This window comes from Mastigoproctus giganteus, chromosome 6, assembly GCF_048544385.1.
Source record: "Mastigoproctus giganteus isolate SK-2022 chromosome 6, ASM4854438v1, whole genome shotgun sequence".
Taxonomy (NCBI): Eukaryota; Metazoa; Arthropoda; class Arachnida; order Uropygi; family Thelyphonidae; genus Mastigoproctus; species Mastigoproctus giganteus.
In genome coordinates this window covers 160,094,636-160,115,414 of record NC_143580.1, presented here as the reverse complement: position 1 = coordinate 160,115,414, position 20,779 = coordinate 160,094,636, and the positions used below count along the sequence as shown (strand labels likewise).

The following is a 20,779-nucleotide window of genomic DNA, read 5'->3' as shown; positions in this document are numbered from 1 at the left end:
TCTCTATGGTGCAGAAATATGGGCCTCTGCTGCACATACACACCTTAAGCGGGTGTACACTGCTGAATACTGGCTACTGAAATGGGCGAATAACAAGCTTCGGCTACCTCTCGCTACCACAACTACCATGATGGCACAAGCACGCGACATCCCGAGGTTGAAGTTCCTGATAGTTGAAAAGAGGCTAGTCTTCACAGCCAAACTCATCTCAGGCCAAATATCATCTCCAAATATTTGGAACGCTTGCTCTTGGAGGATTCCACAGCCAAGCCTAAGGTCGGTACCAGCACTTGTGGCTCACCACAACAGGCTTGTACTCACCGAAAGATTTCTGCCCAAGCAGATGCTCGCTGCCCTCAACCGTGTGGACGCTGACATCGACACCATAATAAGTAAAAAGAAGGACAGACACAACTTTATCAAAGCTCTTGAAACCTGAATCACTGCCAAGTTGTATTTGTTTTTCTTTATTTGTGTTCAGCTCCTTGTTTCTATGATGTATTTGTATTTCGTTTTGCATTTGTAATCTGTATTTTGTAGCCTTTTGTATGTGTTCGCTATATTTTGTAGCCATTCGAATTTGTACTTATGTTATCTATATGTGAACCCCTGGCGCTCGTCGCCGTGATGGGATATTGTGCTGTAATTCTACTTCACAATAAAGATTTATTTATTTATTTATTTATTTAAATAGTCTAAACTTTGTTGGCTGATAGAAAATTACAAAAAAGTTCATAACTTTGGGAATGTTGTTGAAATATGTTATCGAGCCTTCTTTGGAAAAATGGGGAACCAATTCTTTTTCACGATATCTATACCATGAAAAGACTGTTCCTGATGTCAGCTGGTCCTTTGGGTAGATATAAATCTCTCACAAGATAAGAGTTCAAAGTGAACTCTTATCTTGTGAGAGTCCACAAAGAATTGCTTTGAATTTGACTTTTGAATCTTCTGAATTTCTTTTTCACAAAAACTAGTTTATACCATCATCTAGATTACAATTATCATATTAGGCATCTGATGAATATGTTCAAGAACAACTGATGGAGGTAGTACCAGTAATTCAGGTCCACAGTGTACTGGCCTTACAGCTAAATGTTGTTGGGGTATGTAATGCTCTGCTTATTCTTCATATCATAACCTCCTATGTTTACAAAACAAATGTAGCAGTGACTAATATGATCCTGAGATTCCCTCTTAAACAAGGGAATGGAAAATTTTGGCTTTTTTTCTACTATATTTTTTCCACAATTGCAAGCCCTCCACACATGTAAGGCAACTTTGCGTGGGGGAAGGTCATTTTTTTTTTTTTTTTTAAATCTTGGTCACCCAATTTAATTCTGAAATATGTGGCATATACATTTTTGACCCCTGGCATTATTCTGACATAAAATAGTTACTCTAAATGTAACAAAATATATCACTTCACAGGTTTATGCAGCTAACTGACTTGCAGCTTGTGATATGTCTAAACACACCAGGCATGTCTACATCCATCAGTCAGGGCTGCTGCAAGTGGGTAGGTGAGGTAAGCGTTGCTTACGGCCAGCAGTTCAGGAGGGCATCAAATTTTTTTGATATTGTTTTCTGATTGGTTAACACTTATCAGTATTCAACATTGGGGGCGGCAAATTTTATTTTGCTTACTGGCAGCACATAGGAACGTGGCACTACTGCCATCAGTCACAAAGTAGCATGCATACTGTATACACATGGAATGTGTACCTAAGAAAACAATTCTTACTGTTTGTAAAAAAAAATTGCTGGATGGGAAATTTAAAAAATCTGCCTCTTTATTATCAGCAAAACCATTATCAAAATCACAGCTGGAATGGACAAAGCAAAATGGTATATTTTCCAACATCCAGAGTAAACAAGACTTTAGAGAAAACTTTGAAACACCACAGATATTACAATTAAATCAGAAGTTGTATCGGCACATCGACATCTAAATAGCTTTTGAATTTTAAAAGAACAATTATACAGTACAAAATATAAGGTGAATATAATGAGAAAAATGTTACAAAAATCTTGCACATATTCATTGTTTTAAAACATTTAAAGGATTATTTCTTTTTTCTTTGTAGAAAATATTGCCAAATGATTTCAAAATGCCGTGTATAGTCTGAGCTATGCACCATCCAAAAATCTGTACATAAGCCCAGAACTTAAGATGAGGAGGTAACTAAAGAAAAGAAAATTATTCAAATATGAATTTAGTAATCAAATTAATGCAGATGCAGAAGAATTATTCAAAAACATTGTTCATTTAAAAATTAACTATGCTCATCTCAGGGTAGGGGGGAAAAAATGTATGAAAAATTATATTGCATTTTAGGATTTTAAATATTAGTGATTTTAAAAATATAGATACTGCACTCTCACGAAACATGCCATTCTGCAAATGGCGATTTTTGTGGTATTGATGCAAATGATCTGATTGAGGAACTTAAAAATTGTTTTGATTTATTGTTACTCTCAAATGGAGAGCAGAAGGATATTTAAAAATTTTGTTAAACCTAAATGAGATTTGGTATCCAAATCTATATTTTTTGAGTATTGTGTTAAGAATAAAGTTAATAACTGATAATTGCCGCTTCTGCTGAACATTTAGAAGTCAAAACTGATTAAAAATTAGTTGCATTTGGAACACAATACTCAAAAAATATAGATTTGGATACCAAATCTCATTTAGGTTTAACAAAATTTTTAAATATCCTTCTGCTCTCCATTTGAGAGTAACAATAAATCAAAACAATTTTTGTCTTTGAGAATGCTGTCAACCAGGAATGGTTGACAGCATTCTCATTCGTTTTGATTAATCTTTTGCTAGTTTTGCGATAAAACAATTTTTTCAATAATTAATTTTCATTACATGAAAGTAATGTAAAACATTAATGTACCAAACCTTTAATATTTGTTGTTTTTTTTTTTGTTTATGTCCTCTTTGTAAATAATAGGCAGTAGCCAGTTACAGAAGTTCTATTTTCCATTTCTCTGGGGATTCAAATAAACTATGCAGTGTTTGAGATAACTAGACCTTTAAATCATGTGAGCAATTACTAATGGTTGTCTCTGTACCCTTGATAGTTTCTTGGAATCATTTTATTAATTACATTTTTAATCAAATGTACACAATTTGTTTCTAAATAAATATATATATATATATATATAACATAAGGTTTTCTTGTAAACAGTGTTCTTTCCTATTCATTTAATTTCTTTAATTCATAAAACTGTAGAGCATTTACTGTAACTATCCCTCATTCGATATCTTTTCTTCTTGTCTTCACAACAATTTCCTAATTATTGCGCAATTTCACATATTAAAAATTATTAAACAATTACAATACCCATACCAGAGGCAGAATTTGAACTGACAATCTTTAATACTTAGGCAAGTAATTACCCACTGAACCAATCTGTTGGGCAGTATGGGTTAACAATTTGGCTTAACACTGGTGAATATCACATTCTGTGGAGATTACAGGAATCAGGGCCACTGCATTATCTAATGAATTATCCCTGAATAATCAGGCTATATTATGCATAACCGAAAAAAATATTTTTCAAAACCCCAGAACATGCTATGTCCCTGAGGATGTCAGATTTGAAGTGTGACTACATAAGCAATGATCAAACAGTATATAAAACTGAAAGATTCTCTGAAGTTGGCAATTTTGACTAATTGTACATAATCTCTACAATAGCCAATATGAAATTAATCTTACAGAGATTATGTAATTATGTACACTCCAATATACATTAACAGAATCATGGATTTTCTGTTCAATCTTGTTAATTAATCATATTCTATTAAAAAATCCTTACCTTTCAATATATAATCTGTAAGCAGAGTGGGAACTGTTGGGCTGTCATCATTAATAGCATGTAAAACTGCAAGAAAACAAAAGGATGGTGATCTACATACTATTTCTTGTTGCTATCTGCTATAGCACAAATTTGAAATAAAATTTAATGTTTTGCATTATATTTTTCTAGCCATTATGCACAGAAACATTTATTTAGCATGACTAAGTTATTTATTAAATTGTTTAGAATGCAGTAAATGTAAGCTTAGTTAATTCCTTAATTTGAATACCAATAATACCCAAATAAGATGCACGCCCCATTTTTTTGAAAGCCAACTTAAAAAAAAAAAACCTTTAGGTAGTGTCCTCTTTTTTAGAATAATGTACGGTGGCAATTTTCTACCATCAGCCATGACATAGTATTAGTATATAGTACACTGAAAGGACAGAATTCATGGGATATCTGGTTCCTGGGTAATGCAATGCTGTAACCCCTCTCAATAGTGGACGAACCCACCACTTGGCAGGTATATGGGTACACTGCATCATTGCATTCACATAGACGGTAATTCGATGTTAGCATGGATAAACATCGTGAGATATAAACAGACTTTGAAAGAGGGATGATGGTGGGTGCCAGATGCACAGGTCACTCTATTGCAGAGGTGGTACAGAAATTTTACTATCCCTGTTCAACAATATCAAGAGTGTATCGGGAATATGCATTTCCGGCATAACATTGTGGACAGTGCTTTGGGTGGAGAAAGGTAATGAACGTGGCTGTCGATGTCGGTCTCGCACTGTTTCAACCAACCGGAGAGTGACAGTGGCACAAATCACTGCAAACTTCAACGAGGGAGGTGCCAGAAATGTCTCCACCAAGATGATCATTAGCTGCAATAGGTTATGGGAGCCGCTGAACCACCAGAGTCCCATTGCTAACACCACGACACAGGACTCTACATATTAACTGGGTGAAAGAACATCGGCACTGGACCCTGGATGATTGGAGATGGGTCTCCTGGTCCAAAGAGTCCAGTTATTTTGAGCAGATGGGTGGGTGCGTATCTGAAGGAAACTGCACAAAGCTATGCACCCATCATGTCAACAAGTAACTGTTCAGGCAGGTGGATGGTCGGTAATGGTATGGGGCATGTTCAACTGGCACACACTGGGACCTCTGGTATGTCTACACATATCTCTCAACGGTTCAGGTTATGTGTCCATAGGGCAATGGACTCTTCCAGCAATGCCTTCATATTCGTGAACTAGTGGACTCAATACCTCACTGTGTGACTGCCCTTATCCAGGAAAAGTGGGCCTACCTATTACTAGGTAGGTATCCCATGATTTCTGTCCACTCAGTGTATTAGTAGTAGCAGCAAATGATGCAAGAAAGGTCAGAAAGCATCAGCCAAAACAAAAAAAAAAGTAACACTACCGTACGCCACTGCTTCTTGTCACATTCTCATAATCAAGAAATACAATCAAAATCAGTTTCCATCTTAGCTAAATCTATTTGTCCACATAAATGTTTATGAAATTTAAATCCTTCTTGTAGTGCAGTCATGGATGGCATTGTGGTGCCTGACAAAGTCATCTAATTCACCATTTCTCAATCAATTCAAAATATAATATAGATTAGTGAATTTTCTACCACAGTTCAAAATAAAATAATGCAAATAACTTTTTTTTTTAATTTTTTAAATTCTGCAATGAATAAATGAAAAAAATCAACAATAATTTTTGACAAAATAATATATTCATATTCATTAATTTATTTTATCACAAAAATGGCATAAATCAACAATAAAAACAATACAATTTAAAATGAAATAGCATAATAAACTACAGAAACATTCAGTGAGAAAAATATTCAGTGTAATTACTGTTGTTCTTTCACACTTTAATCCTTGCAGTTAAAAAAATCCTCCTCTGTGTTGATTACTGCCATGGTAAAAAAAAACAAACAAACAACAGCCATTCAGCATTTAACAGTCATTCAACAAACATTCTAATACACAAAGCTGCTGAGCTTACGAAATCCGAAAATGAGGAACCATTTCATAATTATTTCTTTGTCATCTTCCAACCAAACCTTTATTTTTTTTCTTTTAAATTCGTCTATTTTGTTGCTAATTTATAAGCAAAAATATATTAGATAAATATGCAAATTTTGAAATCCATTCTTTGTCTGATGGCATGGGAGCTGTTTCAGCTAGTTCAAGGTTTTTTTTTTTTTTTTTTTTTTTTTTTATGAAAACCCCAAACACAAAAGGTATCAAAACCTATAGTACTTAGTACCGTGCATGGGTTGAAGAAGTATGGGGGAGGGGATGCCGGAAACTTTGCTCTAGAGACTAAACATGGGTGATCTGTTGGCAGTAGTGTCTCAAACTACAAAGTCCAAAACCTACTTGGATATTTTGAACAATTATATGTTATCTACACTATGCCAGTATTACAGAAATGGGATTTGTCAACATCAGCATGGCAATGCCCATGTCATCAGACACAGAGACAGCTCAGACCACACAGACTATCAGACACCTCAAATCACGTAGGGCTGGTTTACTACAATGACAACACCAAAGAGTTTGATGTTGTCGTTGTAGTAAGCTTGAAGTATCAAGCAGGAAATGGAGCATGTTAAGATTTCAGTTATTATTTCAATCAATGTGTGTGTGTATTTATGGTGATATGAGCTTAGTAACAACATCCATGAATCAACAATGTTACACTGAAGACATACTTAAGACAGCAGGTAGGGCACATTGCAATAAAATTTCTAGATTCTTCCAGTGGCTGAGAAACATTGGTTTAGGTAAAGGACAAATGTTTAGAGTGGAATGGGGTATAAAAAATTTCATCCCTGTAAGAATAATTTCAATGACACAATTTGAGCAAATACCAAATGGATTAAAAAAGTGGTCCAACCACAGAAAAGTGACAGAAATCTCACAATTCACTGCATTTCACACTGTTATAATGACACACTACACAACGTTGGAACAGTCATAGGACTCTTTCTTTGGAAAAATGACTTCTGCAGACAGTGCATGTTATTGGTAGTGGCAATAGAAGTTCGTTTTCCTATTTTAAAACAGCTGGGGGGGGGGACACCCTAAGTTGTTGTTGTTTTGGTTTTTAGGAGCATTAGCAACTAAGGCCATATTGCTCCGGAATATGCGGCGGTCATTCTCTGACCTTTCCGCATCCTCCATATTTGGTGGTGACGGGCTTGAACCCCGGTCTAATCAAGAAGCGTGTGCTACGCACTGCTGCTCCTTCCCACCTGGCTACGGAGGCGCCGACACCCTAAGTGAAGTAGTCTGGAGGGTGTACCCATAAGTAGATTTCAGCCCACTCACGAATTCCAATAATCTGCTTTTAATAATGAGAAAAAAACTAATCAATACATCGTTATCGACTTCTATTGCCACTACTGATAACATGCATCATCTGTTTACCAAGAAACTGTGGTAACGGGAAATGAGTTTGTCCGGTAAAAGATTCCCAAAGTTTCCCTTGGTTCTCGTGTTGACTTTCTTTACCTTAGCCACAATTTCATTTCTTATGAATATTTATAAGAATTCTTATGAATATACTCATTTAAACTTAATTTCAACAAGAGTAAGTGGGAGTTTATTCCAACAGTCAACACTCTTTGACTAAAGGAAAACTTTTGAACATCCAATCTAAAATTATATCCTCTCAATTTAAATTCATGCCATCTTGTGTATGTCATCTGACTAGGCATAAAAATCACTGGGCATTTAGTTTACAAAACCTTTCAAGCACTTAAACACCTGGATTAAGTCATTCTGCATATACTAAACAGTGTAACTTTCAGAACTGAAGTCTCTCTTTTGATAAGAATACTTTTCAGTGCTTTAAGCAATCTAATTACTTTTCTTTATACTCTTTAATTTTTAATTTAATTAAAAATTAAATTAAATGTGAACAGGTTCACATCTTTCTTAAAATGAGATCGCCAAACTGGTACATAATATTCAAGATGTGACCTAAACACTGCTTTATAAAATGAAATGATCCTTTCTTTATCTTTACTAACAAAATTCCTATATATCACAAACAAAACCCAATGTGTTCAAACTGCCTATCTACATTTTAATAACTTCATATCAGATTGTACAATTACTTCCAAGCCTTTTTCATTATCTGCAATCTTGAACTTGATGATATTAAAAAAAAAAAAAACACGTTACTCTTGGATATCAGATGCAAGACCTTGCTTTCTCCAGTAACAAACTTTAGCTGCCTCCTTTTCAGCCCATCCAAATAACACTATGTAACAAATTTTCAAACAAGGTTTTGTTTTATTTGCATTTCTTGATGTTTCTTTATGAATTTGGGTATGATGATTTCAAAAAAAACTTCTTAGTTGGACTTTTTTGAAATCAACAGTGTGCTGGAATGGCAAACAAAAAGCTATGCCATTTCTCAAATTCTGACGTCTGTTTTTAAAATTCAAATTTTGAAAAAAAAAAAAAAAACCAATGTGACCATGATGAAACAAAATCTGTTAAGCCACTCACTTTTTTTATATCAACATCATACTTACAAAGCGTGTTAATTATAAAATTAATAATGGAATCAGAAGTTTCATTTGGTAGTGATTAAATTTTTAATATTTTTATCTGAATTCCTTTTGTTTTGCATAAATAACACTGGTTTACAGTGCATCTGGGGTTTGAGTAAAAGCATGTGGCAGTTATTTATGCATGTTTACTGATTACTAAACCGAAGTCTGTTTGTTTCTATTACGTAAAGATTTTTCACAATTCATTAACAAAATATTACCTAGGTATTATACGCAAATGTGTACATAACTATAGTTTCTGCAATGGTTTACAAGTTTTATACCCCTATATTCATAATCAATATCAAATATTTGCCTCAAATACAACAGATTGTGCATGTTTAACCCGTAACTACACACACACTGCAAGATAGCCGACCTTGACCCAGGAAGGTAGATGGCCCCCCACCACCCCGCTCTTCCAGCCCATCTGTGATTCCCAGAATTTTGTTTTCCGAGTGGAGTCTGGGAGACTCCTGGGTGTAGTTACGGGTTGTCTGAGCATGCACTCACAAACTTGTCTGAGAATGAAATCGCTTGTTTGTACAGTCCACTCAACCACAGAGCCTATATAAGTAGCACATCCCTTATGCGGTCACAGTACTCCTGTACAGGTCGTGAGCTCTCATTGTGTGTTAGTTTTCTTTCAGTATGGCAACCACAAAGTGAATAAACAGTCCTGACATTTTGTTCCATATGTGGATGTTCTGTTCCTGTGAAGCAGAAGCGAAATATTACCAATTTTGTAAAAAAATCGTATTACGCATACTTTAACATAACATAAAACTAGGCGATCAGGATAAATTGTGGGCACTGCATAAAGTATACCATACATGTGTTGAACATCTTAGAAAATGGAGTCAAGGAAAAAAGGTGTGCTTGCTATTTCTATGGTGTGGTGCGAGCCAGTAAGCCATGCCGAATGTTACTTTTGTGTGTGTGACGTTAAAGGTTACAATTCAAAAAATAAAAAGGACATCAAATATCCAGATCTACCATCAGCCATAAGACCAGTTTTGCACGGACCTGATCTGCAGAAGCTAAAGAAGGTTATTTAAGAGGAATGTTATCAACCAGAAAATATTTTAATGCCACAGCAATTCACGCAAGTCGAACTGAACGATTCAGTAAGGGACTTAGGTCTTCCAAAGTAGGCTGCTGAAATTCTGGGATCAAGCAAAGCACTTACTTGCTCCAGTTACATAATTTTCCTGGTACAGAAATTGTGAAAGGGAGTTTATAAGGTATTTTTCACAAGAAGGCCCTCTCGTATATTGCAGTGATATCGCTGGTTTAATAAGTGCCTTAGGAGCTCCATATGTTCCTAGTGAATAGAGACTATTTATAGACTCTTCTAAGACTAGTTTAAAAGAGGTTCTCTTGTATAATGGAGATAAGTACACATTTATGTCAGTTGCTCATTCAGTCTACTTAAAAGAAACTTATGACAATCTAAAGTTGCTTCTGAAGAAAGTTAAATATCAAGATCACAGATGGCAACTATGTGGAGACTTAAAAGTGTTATGTATGTTGTTGGGGCAACAGGGTGGGTATACTAAAATGCCATGCCTTATTTGTGAATGGGATAGCAGAGCTAAAGTGCTGCATTGGACAAAGAAGCAATGGCCTCGGAGGCACAATCTTACACCGTGGTCAAAAAATATTGTGCATGAAAGTCTGGTGAAGCGAGATAAAATACTTTTACCTGCACTGCATATCAAGTTAGGCATAATGAAGCAATTTGTTAAAGCATTGAATAAGGATGGCAACTGCTTTAAGTACCTTTGTAGTAAATTTCCCAGTTTATCTGAAGCAAAACTTAAGAAGAGTATCTTTATTGGTGCCCAAACTAGAAAATTGGTTTTAGACAGTCAGTTTGAAACTACTATGGCTGATGTTGAAAGAGAAGCCTGGATTGCTTTTAAAAGTGTAATGGAAAACTTTCTAGGAAATCATAAATCACAGGATTATGAGAAAATTGTTCAAAATATGCTCGAAAAGCTTCGCAATTTAGGTTGCAATACGAGTATTAAAATTCAATTTTTGCATGCCCATCTTGATTTTTTCCTCCGAAAATCTTCGCAGATGAGTGAAGAACAAGGGGAGAGATTCCATCAGGACATAAAGGAAATGGAGCAGAGGTACCAGGGAAGGTGGAATACATGCATGATGGCCGACTACTGCTGGTGTTTAAAAAGGGAGAAACCTGGCACTGTACATAAAGGAAAAACGGTTAAATGTTCTTTTCAAACAAAGAGATGAAGGTCTGATTAATGAAAGTTTCAGAATTTTGATAAATACTTGTTAGTATTTACATATTTTTTGATATATGAAAATGTAATCCTATCAAATTGTCATTACTAAATACAACAAAGTTATATACTTTCGTAAAAAACAATACTTTTTTATTTCTTAAATTGTGATGTATCTGGATGTGATAGAAAAAAATCTAAGTCATATTTGAAATCACAGCAACATATTTAGGCAGTAGGACCTATTGAAATTCAAACCCCATTAAACAAACTTAAATTTGTAAACTAGTGTAATTAAAGGGGAAATCTTTTCCATTTTGCAACTGCTTGTGTCTGTAGATGTTCCAAAACACAATAACTTTTTTAAATCTGCCAATTAATCTTACCTACAAAATACCTCAATAACGTTTTTAATAAGAGCTGCAGTTTTAGTTCATGAGCATGGATATTTAGCAGCTATTTCTGAGTCACAAAATATTTTTTTAAATAGTTCATTGTTACAATCAGCTGTTCTAAAGGCATGGTGGTGCTTAACGATATGATAGACCATTGTCAACTAATTTCTACAGTAAGACAGTCCTCGACTGGATTTTTTCTTCTCAAAAGTACTGGAAATATTTTAAAAAATCCAGCGTTTCCAAGGCAAGTTGATTTGATTTTATACTTTTTTTTTTTTTTTGTATTAACATGGTTGGTTATGTCAGACTGTCTGCTGTGACCAATGTTTATGTATCATTTTTACAGTTCACATTCCATTTCATTATTAGTTCTTTCTCTCTTGATAAATTTACTAATTAGTATTAGTAAATTAAGCACAACATCTCTGTAAATGTGTTGTGGATTTGGATGTCCACTCCTGTTATCCACTGAAAGAATGTGTAATATTCTTTTTACTCTTCTTGAAATATCACAGAGCACACAACATATGGTTTCACCAGGTATCAGAGCGTAATGTGTGTATAGAGCTGTGACTGAATAAACTTAAAAAAGTTCAAGAAGACAGTTGGAAATTATACCTTGAATATTTGGAGTTTGAGGACAAGGGTAGCCTGTACGGACGTAGCTATTGCCACTCCTGGAACAGAGAAGTTCTTTCTGATTTATTTTCTGTTTTATTAGCTTAAATTGGCATATTAACTTATTTTCTAGAGTAGCTTTATATTCCTAGTTACGATACTTAGTTTAAAGTTTAACTTAGATAGAGATTTTGTAGGTATTACTTAGTATCGGTAAGGGTATCAAATCCAAGTGTTACAAGTTGAAGCTCCGTTGAACGAGAGATTTTTTTTTTTTTTTTTTTTTACCATATTTAGCTGATTTATTAACCAATTGTTATATCAAATTATTTTCTGTAAGTAGCTAGTCAGGATCCTTACTTTATTCTGATTTTATTCAGCGAGATTTGGAAGTTAATCGACACTAGTCAGACTTTTGTGGATTTATTGGATGATTGTTTTCTGCAGCAGCATGTTCGAGAGGCAACCAGAGAAAGTAATACTCTTGATCTGGTTATCAGCAGTGATCATTCATGTATTAGGAATTTGCAGATAAAAGAACCACTAGGTGGCAGTGATCACAGTGTACTGACGTTGGATTTACTTAAAGATTTAATTACCATCAGGGGTAAAGGAAAGGGTTTTCGCTTCCGTAAAGGCAAGTACAGTGGTCTCCGACAGTTTTTAAATTCTGTACAGTGGGATCAACTGACGATGTTACCAACAGTAAATTCTAAGTGGGAAGCATTCAAGGAATTAATCGTGGATGCTACTAAACGTTTGATACCTATTAAGAAATATTGATCAAGGTTTAGGCCTAAATGGTTGTCAAATGAACTAATGAGACTCGTAACAGAGAAGAAAAATGCATGGGATGCATATAAATCCTTGAAATCCTTGGCAAAAGATGCTAAGAAAAACAGCAAGGATTTCTTTACTTATATAAACTCTAAAAGGAAGGAGATGAATCTGATTGGTCCACTTCACATCGATGGTTCGACTGTTGATGATCCTGCTCAGATAGCAAACAAACTGAATGAGTATTTTGCATCTACATTCACACATGAGGAATTATTAAGGTTTGAAAATGGCAGAAGGTTATCAAATTGTAGCAGGATACTTAATGATTTTGTAATAACTGAGAGCAAAGTGGAAGAGAAACTATTGAAGTTAAACGTAAGAAAAGCACCTGGGGTGGATGGGATCTATCCAGTTATATTAAAGGAGGCGGCAAAGCAACTAAGCAAACCCTTAGCCATAATTATGAGGGCATCCTTGGACTCAAGGGAGGTTCCCACGGACTGGAGATGTGCAAATGTATCCCCAATTCACAAAGAGGGATCGAAGGGTGACACGAGTAATTACAGACCAGTTAGTTTAACTTCTGTTCCGGGTAAAATAATGGAGTCGCTGGTTAAAGATGCGTTGCAGGATCATCTAGACAAGACTGCAGCAATAATTCAGACACAGCATGAGTTTGTTAAGGGAAAGTCTTGTCTGACAAATTTGATAGGATATTATGATGTGGTTACAAAGGAACTGGATGCAAAAAATAATTTTGATATCATATATTTGCATTTCAGGAAAGCTTTTGACACTGTTGCGCATGGAAGACTATTGTACAAATTGGAGCAGAATGGTATTAAGGGTAAGTTGCTACAATGGATAAAAGGATGGTTAAGTGCGAGAAGACAGAGGGTGGTAATCAATGGGTGCTGCTCTTCTTGGACTAATGTTATTAGTGGAGTCCCAAAGGGTTTGGTGTTGGGTCCACTGTTGTTTTGTATATTTATCAATGATATTGATGAAGGTATATCAGGCTTAGTGTCGAAGTTTGCAGATGATACAAAGGTTGGCAGGGTTGTTAATGACAGTAATGGCAGTGTGTTACTGCAACAGGATCTGGATAATTTGGGCAGATGGGCTAAGAAGTGGCAACTGAAGTTTAACCTTGACAAATGCAAAGTACTGCATATGGGTAGAAGTAACCCCAGAGAAACGTACCAACTGTGTGGTACTACACTTAAGGTGGTAGAAAATGAAAGAGACCTGGGAGTAATTGTGCAGTCAGATATGAAGTTTTCTGAGCAATGCAGACAGGCTACCAGGGCAGGTCATGGGGCTTTGTCAATGATATATAGGAATTTTGCTAGCAGGGAAATGGAGGTGATTAATCCTCTGTATAAGGCAATGGTCAGGCCACACCTTGAGTACTGCGTACAGGTGGCCTCATTTTAGGAAGGATGTAGATTTACTTGAGCATGTACAGAGAAGGGCAACAAGACTGGTGAGGGGAATGAAGGGATCCTCTTATCAAGAGAGGCTTAAGTTCTGCAAATTGCAGTGGGTGGAGACTAGGCACCTGCACGGTGATCTGATTGAGGTGTATAAGGTCTTGAATGGGTTCAGCACGCTGAATTATAATGGGATCCTTCCACTTGTCCAGATTACGAACCTAAGGGGGCATAAATTCAAATTAAGAAAGGACAGATGTAGAATAGATGTGCGGAAATTTGCCTTTAGCCAGTGGGTGGTTAATTGCTGGAACAAACTTCCATCTGTCGTTGTGGAAGTTGATAGGTTGAATAAATTTAAGGAGGAACTGGACAGGCATTTGGAGGGAATGGTGTAATTTTTTTTTTTTTTTTTTTGGCTGATGCTGCATAAGCTCATACATTTGCTTTCTTGCATCACATGCCACCACTACTACTACTACTTACATGTCCGCAGATTTACCGCCATTGTTATGCGATACAAAATATCTCGAACTAGATAGCATAAGCTTAGTATAGTATAGTACATAATATAATATTGTCAATTAAATTGTACTTTTAACTATATACATATAACAACTTAGGTTGCGTAATAAAAATAATTAGCAAAAATAAATAATTAATACTTAACTTGATACGGAAGTTATATAAAGGGATTTCGTAGATAACACTCGATACTGAAACATAAATATAGCGTTATAACTGTGTTAGGATACAAGTTTAGGGTTTTAATTTTGAACTGAAATTGAAATTTTATTCGAATTAAATCAAAATCATGACTCAGACCAGAGCAGCAAAGCAAAAGGCTCAAGCTAATGGGAGTGCTGTGGCTCAGTGGAGAACTGAGGGGGGGGGGGGGGAGAAGTTGCTTTCTGAATCACAGCCTTTTAAAATACACTATTTGCTTGAGATGTTTGTGGAGCATTCAGGTATGGGACATGATACTGCCATGGGGGATGTCTTTGTATGTGCGCGATGCAAGGAGTGTAAGAAAATCAGGCGACAACTCAGCGTTGTTATGGGTCTATATAAGAGCTTGAAGGACAGGGTGGATGCCCTCGAAGGTTTAAAAGTGAGGGTTCATCAAGCTCTCAGCTGCCCACACCAACGCCAGAGCTTGCACTTGGGCATCACGCAACACAGCGGCAACCCCCAAGGCAGAATGCGCTGGTCCCCAAAGGAACTAGTAGTTGTTGGTGACTCTATTGTCAGGGAAACGGGAAACATGCTTTGTAAAAAGGATAGGTGGAACAGGACCAGGATATGTCTGCCAGGGGCAAAGGTTGATGACGTTGTAGAGCGGATATCATCTTTTAAGGGCACAAAAGGTGATATAGTTGTACACATTGGCACTAATGATATTAAGAGTAGGAGACCGGCGGAATTACTTAACAAGTACAGGTCACTGTTGACAAAAAGCCGTGAATTAGGGTTGTAAGTGTCTGCAATTCTGCTGAGACACGATAGGAGGGGGTATATGATGAGAGCCCTGTCGATCAATTCGGCCCTGGAAAGATTGTGCAAGGCTCAAGGGGTAGAATTTTTTTCAGCCTGGTCTGTACTTGTTAACAGGAGTGACTGCTTCTTCAGGGATGGTATACACTTAAATAGAAAGGGTGCAAGAATGTTTGCTGATGCTATTGAGGGAGTGTTAGGTGGGTCGGAAAACTGATAGCTTGGGGAAATACAAGGACTAATAGATTAACAGTAGCCACTGGCAGAGGTGAAAGTGATTCTTGCACTGCTTCTATTGGAATGAGCAGCAGCTTGGAAATTAAGATGCAGGATATTTCAGTGACTGCTGGGAGTCATTGGGGTAAAAGTAAACACATGGGTTGTGTTAGGGTAGCTAAGAAAAAGAACAGGAGCATGTATACTTGCGTGTACACCAATGCTAGGAGTTTGGTAAATAAATTTGATGAATTTGAGGTATTGCTCAAAGCATCAAAGGAGGATATTGTTGGGATATCAGAGACGTGGTGTCACACAGATATAAGTAATGCAGAACTGGAATTTGGGGAGTACAACGTCTACAGAAAGGATAGACAGGATAGGAAGGGAGGAGGGGTTATGCTATTAGTTAAGAAACACATGAAATCCAAGGAAGTGAAGCCAGTCGACATCGCTAGACAGTGCAGTGTCGAGTCAGTTTGGTGTGACGTAAGCATTGGGAGATCAAAATTGAGAGTAGGAGTATGCTATAGGCCTAATGACTCTGACGAGTATAATAAGAAACTGTACAGGGAAATAAAGAGGGCCAGTAAATCAGAGAGTCTTATAATGGGGGATTTTAATTTCCCAGATATTGACTGGAATTTGTGGGTTGGTCACTCACACACTAGCAAGGCTTTTGTGGATTTATTGGATGATTGTTTTCTAAATCAGCACGTTCGGGAAGCAACTAGAGGGAGCAATACTCTTGATTTGATTATCAATAGTGATTCTTCATGCATTAAGAATCTGCAGATACAGGAACCACTAGGTGGCAGTGATCCCAGTATGCTGAAGTGGGATTTACTCAAGGAGGTAACTACCATCAGGGGTAAAGGGAAGGGTTATTGCTTTTGTAAAGGCAACTACGATGGTCTGAGACAGTATTTAAATTCTATACAGTGGGACCAACTGATGATGTTACCAACAGGAAACTCAAAATGGGAAGCATTCAAAGAAATTATCTTGGAATCTACTAGGCTTTACATACCAACTAAGAAATATTGTTCAAGGTTCAGGCCTAAATGGATGTCAGATGAACTAATGAGACATGGCAGAGAAGAAAAATGCATGGGATCTTGTAATAATTGAGAATAAAGTGGAGGAGAAATTGTTGAAGATAAATACAAGAAAGGCGCCTGGGGTGGATGGGATCTATCCAGTTATATTAAAGGAGGCAACAAAGGAAGTAAGCAATCCGTTAGCCATAATTATGAGAGCTTTCTTGGACTCAGGGGAGGTACCCACAGACTGGAGATGTAAAAATGTAACTCCAGTTCACAAAGGAGGATCAAAGGCTGACACAAGTAATTATAGACCTGTTAGTTTAACTTCTGTTCCAGGAAAATTAATGGAAGCACTGGTTAAAGAAGCACTGCAGGATCATCTTGACAAGAATTCAGTTATAGCTCAGACACAGCATGGTTTTGTTAAGGGAAGGTCTTGCCTGACCGATTTGATTGGATACTATGATGTAGTCACAAAAGAATTGGATGCAGGGAATAACTTTGATATTATATATTTGGATCTTAGAAAGGCTTCTGATACTGTTGCACATGGAAGACTGCTGCACAAATTGGAGCAGTGTGGCATTGGTGGCAAATTGTTGCTATGGATAAAGGGATGGTTGAGCGGCAGAAGACAGAGAGTGGTAATTAATGGACACTGCTCATCGTGGACTAATGTTATTAGTGGAGTCCCTCAGGGTTCAGTGTTGGGTCCATCGTTGTTTTCTGTATTTATAAATAATATTGATGATGGTATATCAAGCTTAATGTCCAAGTTTGCAGACAATACAAAGGTTGGCAGGGTTGTTAAGGACACTACTGGCGCTATGCTGCTGCAACAGGATCTGGAAAGGTTGAGCAGATGGGCTGATAGGTAGCAATGAAGTTTAACCTTGACAAATGTAAAGTACTACATATGGGAAACAGCAACCCCAGAGCAACGTATCAACTCTGTGGTACTACACTGACAGTGGTAGAGAATGAAAAGGACCTGGGGTAATTGTGCAGGGAGATATGAAGTTCTCTGAGCAGTGCAGATGGGCTGCAAGGGTAGCTCATGGTGTCTTATCCATGATATACAGGAATTTTTCTAGCATGGATAGGGATTGGGTTTTTTTTTTTTTTTTTAAGGAGCATTAGCAACTAAGGCCATATTGCTCCGGGTCATGCGGTGGTCATTCCCTGACCTTTCCGCATCCTCCGCATTTGGTGGTGACGGGCTCGAATCCCGGTTTAATCAAGAAGCGTGTGCTATGCACTGCTGCTCCTTCCCACCTGGCTACGGAGGCGCCACAGGGATAGGGAGGTGATTATTCCCTTGTATAAGGCAATGGTCAGGCCACACCTTGAGTACTGTATACAGGTTTGAAGGCCTCATTTCAAGAAGGATGTAGAGCTGCTGGAACGAGTACAGAGAAGGCAACAAGGTTAGTGAACGGAACGAAGGGTTGCTCTTCCGAAGAAAGGCTTAAGTTTTGAAAATTACAGTGTCTGGAGACTAGGCACCGGCGAGGTGATCTGATAGAGGTGTACAAAGCCTTGAATGGTTTGAGCATGCTCAATGCTGATGGGATACTGCCTCTTGCTCAGAATAATCATCTGAGAGGGCATAAATTCAAATTGAGAAAAGACAGATGTAGGATAGATGTGCGGAAATTTGCCTTTAGCCAGCGGGTAGTTGGTTGGTGGAACAGACTTCCATTCCTTGTTGTGGAAGTTGATAACCTAAATAAATTTAAGGCTCAGCTGGACAGGTATTTCGAACGAACGGAGGGTTGAAGTGAAAGGTTTTTTTTTTTTTTTCTTTTTCCGCCGATGCTGCATAAGCTTGCTTTCTTGCATCATATGCCTCTACTAATGCTAATGATATTTTGAAGAATTTGCCATGAATTCTCAGTACTACTACTGAGGTTCAGACAGCAAACATGGAAGAATGTTGCCTTAATGCAACATTCTATTTAAGAAAAGTAAATTAAGTAGTTCGGATTCCAAAATATTTACTTATCAATGGGGAAGAGATACTACATAAACCACCACTATTAATATAAAAAACCAAGGACATTAGTGCATCCTGAAAAAAAAATTCGGGACACCGCGACAAAATGCTAAAATCTAGGTAAACTGGGGCACCTGGTCACCTTATTTTTTTATTTTTTTTTTTATGAAAACCCAAACACGAAAGGTATCAAAACCTATAGTACTTAGTACCGTGCATAGGTTGAAGGAGAAGTATGGGGGGAGGGGGATGCTATGAGACATGATATAGCAGCCCCAAGGTTGAGCTTAGATGTTACAGTTGCTGTCATTGAGTCATAATTAGTATTATTAGTGGAAATGATACAAGAAGGCAAACTTATATAGTATAAAAAAAAAAACAAACAAACTTTTTTTCATCTGTCACCTCTTCATCCCTTCTAATTAGTTTGTCTTCTAGTTCTTTTTGAATTTATTCAAAATACCTACTTCAACAAGACTAATGGAAGTTTGTTTCAAAACCCAACTAATCAACAAATTGCCACACATCGATTCTTACTCAGTTTGAATCTATGCCCTCTCATGTTATAGTACAAGCAAGAAGAAGGAATCCATCAGCAATGAGCTTATCCAATCCATTTAAAACTTCAAGCAGATCTCCTTGAATATGGCTAGTTTCCAGGCACTGTAATTTGCAGAATGGAGCCTTTCGTGGTACAAACATCCCTTTGTTCCCCTCACTAATTTCATTGCTCCTCTCATATCACAGATCCACATCCTTCCTAAATTTTAGTCTCCAGACCTGTATGTAGTACTCAAGATGTGGCCTAATCATTGCTTTATACTATGGGATAATCAGCTCTTTGTTGAGGGCTGCGTTAACACTATGGCCAAACCGGCCATGGCCGGGGGGGGCTCACACGAAGAGGGGCCCATTTCAGTGCAAATATTTTCTAAAGCAGTGATAAAAATTTCTAATAATAATAGTTTTTACCGATGACGGAAAAATATGTATCAATGTTTGGATGAACAAAACTCTAACAAAAAGTTTTTTTAAAAATCTATGTAGTACAGTCGCACCTCTCTTTAACGAACTTCCACATGGCGAAATTTTCTAAGTAGCAAACTCTTTTGATTTCCCCTTGATCATTACATTGGAAATAGTTTCCATATAATGAAGAAAATTTCCATATAATGAACTAATTTCGAGAGACCTGAGTATGCATTGTTCACACCTCTGGCCTTTAGGCAATAAAGCTGATGCTGTAGAAAGCATGAATTAAGGGCTAAAAGGATTAAGCATTAGTCCCTTTAGTTTTTAATAGATAAAGGCTGTAATTCCACGAATTAAGAGCTAAAACATTTTAAATTTAATGGTGCCTGTAAAACCATGCAGGAGGAAACTGGCCAACTACAGCGAGAAAAAGCGCCATTATAAGTCGTCATTGGGTGATAATGTACCTATTATCTTGCAACCCTGCTGTCTTCACACCGCCACTCAAAAAAATAAAAAAACAGAACAAATATTTAGTTTTAGTGCGTCGCGTTGATTCTTGTGTTCCGTTGCACCGCAAAAATACAAAAATTTTGTTTTGTTATTTATGTCAGGGATGTCAATTTTTTTTATAGTAAATATTTTATTTTTGTTTAGAAATTGTGAAAATAATGGGTAGACACAAAAGAGTTGCGCTTTCAGTTAAACAAAAACTTGAATATTCAAAAGTTTGAAAATGGTACATCCGTTAAATCTCTAAAGAACCATTATAACGTTGGTGACCAAACCATACACGATATTGTAAAAATTAAAGGGAAGTTATTAGATTTAAAATGGACATAGTAAAAAATAAAGGGAAGCATCATATTAGACACGCGAGTAGTGCGTGGTAAAATTTTTTATCTATCACCATACTTTTTATGTAGGTTGCTGAGCATTTTTGGATATAGTAAGTCCCCGACTTGCACAACTTCAGACTTATATAAATTTTTTTTCATCCTTTTTTTTGTTTTTTAGAATTGTAAAATTTAGAATAAACAAAAAAATAATAAGCAATCGATAACGACGATTACGGCATGCACATATTGCACAAGTGAGATACGGAGTAACGAGCAAAAAAATAAGAAAGAAGAGAAGATTTTTAAAATTTATTAATGCT

At 36.7% G+C, this 20,779-nt stretch overlaps 1 protein-coding gene across 2 annotated transcripts in view; it reads right to left on the bottom strand.

Annotated features, from left to right (window-relative positions):
• LOC150084701 (fasciculation and elongation protein zeta-2-like) overlaps window positions 1-20,779 on the bottom strand; it is a 215,114-nt gene that overhangs the window by 13,561 nt on the left and 180,774 nt on the right. For both annotated transcript variants that reach the window (XM_090375435.1, XM_090375436.1), the window contains one exon: window positions 3,832-3,897. In XM_090375435.1, coding sequence (XP_090231561.1) covers window positions 3,832-3,897 — 66 coding nt within the window. The remainder of the gene's footprint in view (window positions 1-3,831; window positions 3,898-20,779) is intronic.